This window comes from Pleurodeles waltl, chromosome 8, assembly GCF_031143425.1.
Source record: "Pleurodeles waltl isolate 20211129_DDA chromosome 8, aPleWal1.hap1.20221129, whole genome shotgun sequence".
Lineage (NCBI taxonomy): Eukaryota > Metazoa > Chordata > Amphibia > Caudata > Salamandridae > Pleurodeles > Pleurodeles waltl.
The window spans coordinates 540,054,079-540,063,661 of NC_090447.1; the positions used below are offsets into that span (position 1 = coordinate 540,054,079).

Below are 9,583 nucleotides of genomic sequence, written 5' to 3' on the forward strand. Positions count from 1 at the left end.
GAAAGTGTTCCTAACACAGAGTAACGCAAGTCAGAGACTTGCCTTGCATTACTCTAGATTTGCTAAGCCACATAGAGCCACGCAAGGGCAACGCAATACCTTTGTAAATCTGGGACTTCGTCTTTCCTTCTAAGAATTGGACTTCATAGGTGTTTGCAAATGTTTTTAGCAGGTCTATTTCTAACCTGAAGATGATGTTTAAACATAGTGGTAAAGCAATGTGAGCAAGCGCTATCTGTACTTAAAATCACAAAATTCAAAAATTAAGTTAAAAATCATTTGTGCCCGTTTTTGCACATTATGCCCAGGTCAATCAAATCCGACGTGAGGTGACACAGATCCACACAGCCACACAAATCCAAATCGAAGTCTTCATCGGACCTGACGCAGAGCAACGCAAAGCCTTGTCGCACACCTGAAAGCTCACTTAGAGACTGAAAGAAAAGCAGTGATTAGGTACAACTTCTGTGTTTTTTGTGAGAAAGATTCTCTAGCTAACAAAATGGTAATTAAAACTGTAGAAGTTATGGGAAGGTTATTTCATTATCTGCCCCATTAAAAGTATTATATTGTACAGTATCATTCATGTCTCTAGGGAACATTATGGACAGGAACCACAAATGTCTGAGAGACATTCAATAAGAGGTGGCTAGTTCCTTCAAGCTATACCAAAACTAGTGTAGCAAAACAACAACACAGGAAACATGATAAATTCCTTTAAATAGGCAAACAAATATAAGACTAATTGTCAACCTCAGCAACACCGGATGTCTTTGTTTTCATGATTTCCTTCATTAAACCTGCTAAAGTGAGTACCTCTGTAAATTTCAAGCAAGTAACTGCACTGTAGTTTTACATACGTTCATACTAGAGAGCAGGCGAGATGAATCAGCCCATACGTAGAGAATGGCAGTGCTAGATACATCTGTGACTGCGCCACATTACCAAGGACTCAATGAACACAGATACTGTATTGCAATATTTACATGTGAGCATTTCAAAGACAATAAGGAAAGATGTGAATCAAGGCAGAAGACTTTCATCACTTGCCAGAGGCATTGCTCTAAGAGGAAGCCAAAACCAGAATGAGCCTTGAGCCTACATTCTTTTTCTCTAACATTGCACGTGATTTGCTCTGCATAGCGGTTAAAAATTAAATAGATACAAACCAAAGTATACAAAAGGTGGTGGACGGAATGCTTGAATCAATCGCAAACGCTGGTAATTACTCTGGCCGCATGTCAGTCCTTTGTTGTTTTGCACCCCACGTCACTTCAGTTTGGACCCCGTCTTATATGCAAACCAGTGTTGACGCTGTCCCAATGGGAAAAGACCAGCCTGAACTGCCAGGCTAGGTCATCCCAGAACTGGAAAACATAGAACCCAAAACCAGTTTCGCCCTAACTGGAGCTCATCAGTTGGAAGCAGCTTGGAATCGGGTAACAGGCACCTTAGTGAGAAGGTGTGTTTCTTCTTTAGCTGTTTGTCTCTCCCATCCCTTCATAATGGATGAGACCCCCTCCTTCTGTTGTATTTATTTAACAAATAGAATGGGGTCTGTTTTGGTAAATCTGAAAAAAAGCTTTGGAACATTGTTTCCAAAAAAAAACCCACCCTCTTCGTCCTTTGATTTGAATCAAATTCTGCAAAAGCACAATTATTTGTTAAACCTAGGCATGATGGAGTAACCAAACAAACACTAGAAAGTCTTATCAAAATAAAATGTCAGTTAATGTAGAGTATAACAGAACTGGAAACCGAAAGGACGTAAACAATGCAGTTGGGATCAAGGGGTTCCACATGGAGCAAATTAGCAGGCACAGGGGTGACATACTGTGGACACCTGTTTCCTGTAACAGGTGGCTCTTCAAACAGTCGTAATATGCAAAGGAAAAAGAAAGACTGTGTTGGGCATCAAGAAAGAAAGAATAAATCACGGACTAGAGAAGCGCAGACACTGGCTGACAGCCGGTAAATAAGATTTATGAATTGCCATCTTTCTCCCCTACCTCCATGCCCAACTTGTGTTTCAGCACCATGGCCGCGCACAGGTAGCCGCTGCGGCCCACGAAGAGCTCGTCGGAGCCGCAGTCCAGGAAGGTGGGCTGGGCGCACACGCGCCACAGCTCGCGGAACTTGCTCAGCGCCTCCTCGAAGTCGGGCAGCGCCAGAGCCCGGTAGACCAGCGCGGCCACCGCGTAGACCCCGGCGCCGCCCAGCAGGAAGGCGGCGCGCGCCTGGCGGTCGGGCTCGGAGTCCGCTAGCCGCAGGCAGGGCTCCAGCAGGCTGCGGGCCCGGCTCAGGTAGCTCTGCCTCTGGGCGGCGAACAGCGGGCACTCGGAAACGTGGAAGAGCATGTAGGCCACCCCAGCCGGGCCGCTGTAGAGGCCGCCCTCCGCGCCGGTGCCGGGAGCCGGCAGCTGCCGCAGGATGCTTTCGATCGTGTCCGTGACCAGAGGCACCCCAAACTCTCCCTGCCCTCTACCCGGCGCGCTTCCCGTTTGGTAGTCAATGAAACGGTTCTGGAAGCAGCGCTTGCTCTCCATGCCGAAAGACGCTCCTGCAGGGCGAGGACGGAACGAAACAAAAGGCGACCAGACGAGGAGGTGTCTCCAACGAAAGTCACTGTAGTGTCAGATAGGAGGCAGGGGGCACCTAACGATGCGCTGGTGGTGGTGAACTGGTGGTGCCAAGGGGTGCAGGGAAACGAATGTGGACTACTGCATCCACCTGCAACAGGCTCTCTGCAAATAATTCTGATGCAGTACACAGTGAACAGATATGCAGCCCTCCATCCCACCCACCCCTTCAACAACCTTATGCAAAGCAAGAAGGGTTCTAAAAAGCCTTTGATTTGCCCATGAATGCATGTGGGGGGTGACAAAGGAGGGGTTTGGTCATTTCCGGATGTCTCAAGGTCTCATTAGTATACAAGGGTGTGATTTGAAGGTTGTGAACCCGCTGTCCGTGTTTTTTTTTTTTAACACCTCAATAAAACGGCACATGGCGGTATCTGCGGTGGAAATCTCACAATCTTACTAAGCCCAGTACAAAGACTCCCTGCTGGCCAGCCTCAAGTTTGGTCTGCAAAACAAAATTCTTTAACTGGCGGACGCATCATATATAGCGCCCTCTTGGCAAAGCTCCGTGTCTTCAGTGATTCGCTTCACCAAAGGCTCTGCTTATGACACAGAGACCCCCACCACTCTGCCTGGTAGTGAGCGCTACATTTGGCCAGCGGTTCTATGCCAGGGAAGCAGAGACCAGCTAACCTGGTGGACCACGTGCCAAGCTCTAAATGACACCCTCAATGTCTTGCACGGCCTGACTGACAATTCCAATAAGGGCAAACCCAGCCATGTGCTAAATTCACCTTTGTGTACACCAGTAGGGCCTGGGTAGAGTCAAATGTGAGGTACAGCTCTGAAAGGGCAGTATGGTTTAAGCAGACCAGATACACTTCTGGAAGGCTGGTGGAGCTGGGGTAATGTCAGTCACAGGGAAACTTCCATTGTTAATGCCCATATGGTACCTGCTGACAGTGTGGGGAGCCAGCACTATATTTGTTCTATGTGTGCAAGGGAAGCCTGCACTACTGATATCTTTAGGGCACCTGCTTTTATGTGGGTGGGAAGGGAGTGCTGGCGGGTTCAGCATGCACTGCTGCTGACTGGTGCGTCTTTTTTTTGTGTATGCTGGGTTAGGAAAATAATTTTCACAAATCTATTATGTCATTGTTTGATCAGAGGACATAATAAAATGTCCACTATAAAATCAAATATTTGATGCTCTTTAAAACAAACAGAGGATACTTGTCATCTTTCAATGCTGTGAAATATAATCTTGGCTTTAATCCCCACACCTTCTCACCACCCCTGATTAAAAGCTACTAAACTTTGTCTCAAAGTGAAGGCTTCAAAATAGCATCTAGCTGAGCAGTCTACTCCCTTGCCCACTTCTCATGTGTGCTCCTGCAGCAGTGGGCAGTCCATTCCGGGCCGTTAGTATCCTCAAAATGCTTCTTCTCCCTCCTAAAATCACATTACCCCCATGCTAGCAGCTTCTGTCCTGGGACCATTCCCTGGCACATGCAACTTCCTTGCCGAAGTTTACACATGCAGGCACAGCTGGAAACTGCAGCACCAGCTCTGGGTTCCTTGACAGCTTATTTCAGTCAATTGCGCCACTGATGATTAGGATCTCTTCTTTCCTCAGTTGCACCAAGATGGCAGCCACAGCCTGCCGTCTACACGAGCACCATCTCTAAAGGCTACGTGAGGAAGACCAACGCTGCAGCATGCTTTCACCACACAAAACACACCCGGGTCCCCTCTAAGTCATTCAGAGCTCCACCAGTCAACTCTGAGGGAAGCAAGGTGTGCTCAATAAGGCAAGCTAGTGTTGAGCTCGGACAAGGCACATCTACTCCATTACCTGCCGGGCCATGCTCTACGGATGGTTGTATGATGGAACCACGCATGCAGCAACCACGTGTGCCTGAACAACGCGGTTGGAAGAACAACAGCGTTATTTCCACGCATGCCTTTACAACGATTTTTCGTTGTAAAGGCATGTGTGGAAACGGCAGGTGTGGTTGCCGCATGCCACACCCCCACCCTAAAAACAGAAGTACCCCAACCCCACATTAAAAACGACCCCAATAACTCCCCACCCACCCTGAGCCCTAAAACCGATGCCCAACTCCAAAAATAAAACAACCCAACCCCTAAAAACAAAATTACCCCGACCCCCACCACCCCTGCCCCCAAAAACAGAAGTACCCTGACCCCCCACCTTTAAAAACTGCCCAATACCCCCACCCAAAGCCCTAAAGCCGACCCCCACCCCCAAAAATAAAACAACCCAACCCGTAAAAACAAAATTACCTTGACCCCCACCACCCCACCCCTAAAAACAGAAGGACCTCGACCCCCCACCTTTAAAAACTATCCCAATACCCCCCACTCACAGCCCTAAAACAGACCCCCTACCCCAAAAATAAACAACCCAACCTCTAAAAACAAAATCACCCGCCCCTAAAAACCAGAACCCCTGCCTGCCCTGAATACAAAATTATCCCAACCCCACCCCTAAAAACCCACCCCGTCCTAAATGCAAAATTAACCACAACCCCCACCCCTAAAAACCCACCCCCCACCCACCCTAAATACAAAATTACCCCAACCCCTAACCCTGCGCCTAAAAACCTGACCCCCTCACCTGCCCTGAATACAAAATTACCCCAACCCCCCACCCCTACCCTAAAATCCCGACCCGACCTGCCCTGAATACAAAATTACCCCAACCCCTAAAAACTTGACCCCCACCTGCCCTTAATAAAAAATTACCCCAACCCCTCACCCCCTAAAAACCTGCCCCAATTACAAAATTGCCCCGACCCCCCCAAACCCACCCTGAATAACCTGTCCTCCTCCCGCTCTAAAACATAATTACCCCAACCCCCAATACAAAATTATCCTGACCCCCCCACCCCGCCTCTAAAAACCCAACCACTCCACCTGCCCTAAATACACAATTACACCAACCCCAGTTCCTAAAAACCCAGCCCACCCTCCTAAAAACAAAAACATCCCAACCCCCACACCCCTGCCCTAAAAACCATAGTACCGACCCCCTAACTCCCCCTTAAAAACAAACAAAATGACCTAACCACCCCAACCCCTTCACCCCCCACTCAGACTCCTAAACACTACCCCCACCCCTGCCTCAGCCCCACTTAACTGACCACGTCCTCTCCCAATGGATCTTCCTTTTTATCTGCCTTAACCACGCACGTGCGTTGTTCAGCACATGCGTGGTTAAGGCAGAGAAAAAGGCCTGCGTTGTTCAGGCAAGCGTTGTTCCGCTTACGTGAACAACGCAGGCGTGGTTCTGGATTCATTGTTCCGGATCTTTCCCTCTATGGACAGATTCGAAAGAGTAGTTGTAAGTCACCGGCATGGTTATAAAAAGTGGTGTTCCAAAAACAATCTTCTTAAATGTTGAAAATCATAGCTGCAATGCCACCCTAGGATGGCATTTAAAGACCACCAGTTATATGTGCAGGTGAACAGAATAACTATAGGAGTTTTCCACAAAAGGAAGGAGTCCTTCTAAGACAGTGCTAGGTTTTGCATATTAAATACTCATTCATTTTATCCATCCTAATATCTTGATTGAAGTTGTCAAAGGCTGAAGAAAGAAATAATATCAGTCCTCAGTCACCCCCATTATCTGCAATTTTTCATGGAAAATTCCAAGCCAGTGGTAACCGCTAAATTATTACTACGGTATGGTCAACACCTCACATGGTCATCCAGGATGTTATAACTCTCAAAGGTGTGTTCTCACAGATTAAAGGTACTGGGCAATTTTGAAACTATCCCGCAATCGGATATATCCACAGGATCTCCAAGAAACTTTTCAAAACTTTTCCAAAAAGTTTCATGACTACTTTCTTTCAGGAGATATTATCCCTGAGACTAAAGACTGGTTGATGGCATTGGTTAAGGTCGCAATCACCCCTGGAAGCTGTGGGAGGAATTTAAAAGTATTTGCTCAGTAGATATCAGATGGACAATCTTTTTTTGTGACCTTAGAAACCAAAACAGTTATGTGCTATGATGAGATTAGTGAAAAAATATCTAATACGAATTTTTCACATGCAATTCAAACAGCAAAACGGTAAAAAAAAAAAAAAAAAAAAACTATGTCTTTATCTCTAGCTCTCTGGGTTTATTTTCTAGAGGGGAAACATTTTGCGATCCTATTATACAGAGCTTGCGAGGAAGATGTATTTGTTTGGCAGAGTCCCTGATTATGAACTTTTTATATTTACATAGGCTGCTTCTTCTGCCATTTTGGATGTTGTAATCCTTTATCATAAAATACTTCTTTCTCTAAATATTGAAATCTTTGGTTTACCTGCAGAGCCTTTGAGGTAGTATTTGTAATACAGTCATAATTAAGGGGGGGCCCTGAATCTTCAGGGGTCCTCTTGATCCAATTCTCGTAGAATGCATTTGGAAAACTTATCAATATCAGGCAGGGTTTTCTTTCGGTGTTGACTTTATTAGCAGTGGGAAATGACTGAAGGGTGGTTACATCCACAGCATTCGACTGGCACCATTTAACTTACCTGCTGTTTCTGATTTTGTTACTAAATTTGTCAACTTGATCATATGATGACCTGACCAGGAGGCAGGCATATTTATTGTCCTATCCACTGATCTAATGATTAACCATAAGGGATTCCCTGCTACACTGGTTTCCCGTTGGGCTATTTGATTCATTTGAAGCTCTGACACATTGCACACAAACTGTTAATAAAGTCATTTGCATGATCAGTCATATCTATTGCCAAAGCTAAAGCTAAATCTAGGAAACCTCCACGAGAGGCCTTATCTTCTCCAAAAGTTCTGTAAATCAGCAATACGTGTGAAAGAGTTCTATGCAACTACTGTGCTTGGTTATCTATGAATATCATCTTTCCCCTGATTGCTCTAGTATTCAGAGGGAGAGGGAATTGCTGCCTTCTCTCATATGAGGATCCCACAGACCATTCCTTCTTGTCTCAGTTGCTGAAGTGTGAAACTGCTGAGTGACAGCAGAGGTATTGCCAGGCTGCTCATGGTAAGATATTGGAGCTACTGAGAGAAAGAAGAGTGCAACAAAAAGGTGAGTGCTTCTGAGGCCCTGGACACACTAGAAAAGACAGTGGGATGAGACCGTCTCTAGTTGGTGGTGCCAACAAATTAAAGAGAATGGCACCTTCCTGTGGTAGAGTTTAGATATTTCTGAGTCTCAAGAGAGAAACACATTATTACTGCAGATTTTGTATCTCTCAAAGCCTCCTGGTATTTGAAGGGTCTGGATTAACCATGGACCTCACCACTCCAATATTTGTCAATGGCTGTGGCATAATAGTCCCTGATTCTTACCGCAAAAAAACAAGGATTCTGAACACCAACTAGGGCATTGTTCCCAGATCACGTGCTCAGGCATGGATCATGGAGCTACACCACTTAGCTTTCCTTTGAGACTGGACCCTTTTAGCCTATTCAGTGCTTAGGATTCTGAGGCCCTGTTATCAGATCGACATTCCTCTTTTATTCTCCTCTGTCCCTGCTTTGGAATTACACATCCACTGTGATACATCCTGGGATCTCAGCGAGCACACATGGACCTCCCAATGTCTATGCTTAGGTTTCTTCTGTAATATGAGTAGCTCTGTCTAGTGGCTCACGTTCCCTCTGCTGGGTATAGGACCAGGGTGCGGCCCTTCACTACACCACGGCTCCGATTATGTGGCCCTGCCATGACATTCCATCACCTCAAAGACATGATGGCTGCTCATTTGGCCCTCCTAACTGCAACTTCTACCAACTTTTCAGTCATTTTTTTCTGAGGCGGGAGCAAGGGAAAGGTTTCGGGTTCCTTTCTGCCTCCCTTGGCGAAAGGAATGTTCAGTGACCATGGGCTTGCCACAGCCAGTGGAATGTTGTTCAGTCTCCATTCGTCTTTCAAGGAATCAGGCTAATTTTCTCATATATTTTTGATTGACCTGAGGGAGTTTCCGGCTCTTCAGCTCAGGCCACATCCCTCTTACAGTGATTTTTTAAGACATCTTTGTAAATGCTATATATGTAATCAAAGTAATGGCAGTTCAATTGACAAATATGCATCAAAAATCTTTGGAAGATCTGTGTTTCCCTTATTCATTCGTAATATGTTTTCCTGCCCTAGCCCGAAGGGAGCCCCCAATATTCATGTTTATCATGGTTTCAGCAACTTGACCTCTGGAGTTCATTTTGCAGCATAAAATGTCAGATGTACAACCTGATTGCGAATCGGTAATCGGACGCAAATAGGCTGGGGACAGGTAAAAGGTAAATTAGAAATGTATCGAAGTGGTTTTCATATCCACTCACAATAAAAAGTGAGGTGAAAAGAATCTCTCTGACTATATATTTGGCAACAGGAATTTGGGATTGCCTCTTAGTAATTACCAATTTGAGTTATTTTTTAATGCACTATTGATTCGCTAAATCCGAACGGTCGCAAAGCAAGTTTTTGTACTCACAAATTACCATCAAGGAGGAGCTGGTGGCAATCAGGTGCTAACTATAAAAAAAGGGTGAACATTTAAAACATTTTCACAGTGGCTGCTGTTTGCTAAGTCGAGGAGGATGAGGCTGTTCGCCTCGCACCAACACAAGCAAAGACAGAAGCACATTTTCAGAGACAGGGGGACTGTGTTTCAACAGACTGAGGATAAGATATATAGCAAGTATAGGCTCAACTGCACTGTTATTTTAGACTTAGTAGCTGAGTTAGACCTTGTGTAGTGTAGGGGCACACACACAGGAGTGTTTCTATACCAACCCACATTCATGTCCTTTGCTACTTGCACCTTTTAGTTTCTAGAAGCTATCAAGGAGTTGCTGCTACAGAGGGAGGGGTTTCCTCAAGTTCTCCTTTGTAGTTCTCTCACAATTATTTAGATGCAATGCTGGTAAACATTCATAGATATATTTTCTCGCACCCACAAGACTGCTGCAACCCATTTTGTTTTTTGAGTGGC

The 9,583-nt window shown here is 45.6% G+C and overlaps 1 protein-coding gene across 2 annotated transcripts in view; it reads right to left on the reverse strand.

The window, feature by feature from the left end:
- LANCL3 (LanC like family member 3) overlaps nucleotides 1-2,866 on the reverse strand; it is a 396,607-nt gene extending 393,741 nt beyond the window's left edge. Inside the window, exon 1 of one of the 2 annotated variants that reach the window (XM_069204602.1) lies at nucleotides 2,010-2,746. In XM_069204602.1, the coding sequence (XP_069060703.1) occupies nucleotides 2,010-2,546 (537 nt within the window). In that variant the 5' untranslated portion in view covers nucleotides 2,547-2,746. Of the gene's footprint in view, nucleotides 1-2,009 lie in introns of both variants that reach the window. The other variant, XM_069204605.1, reaches the window with a different exon arrangement.
- Between the last annotated feature and the right edge of the window lie 6,717 nt (nucleotides 2,867-9,583).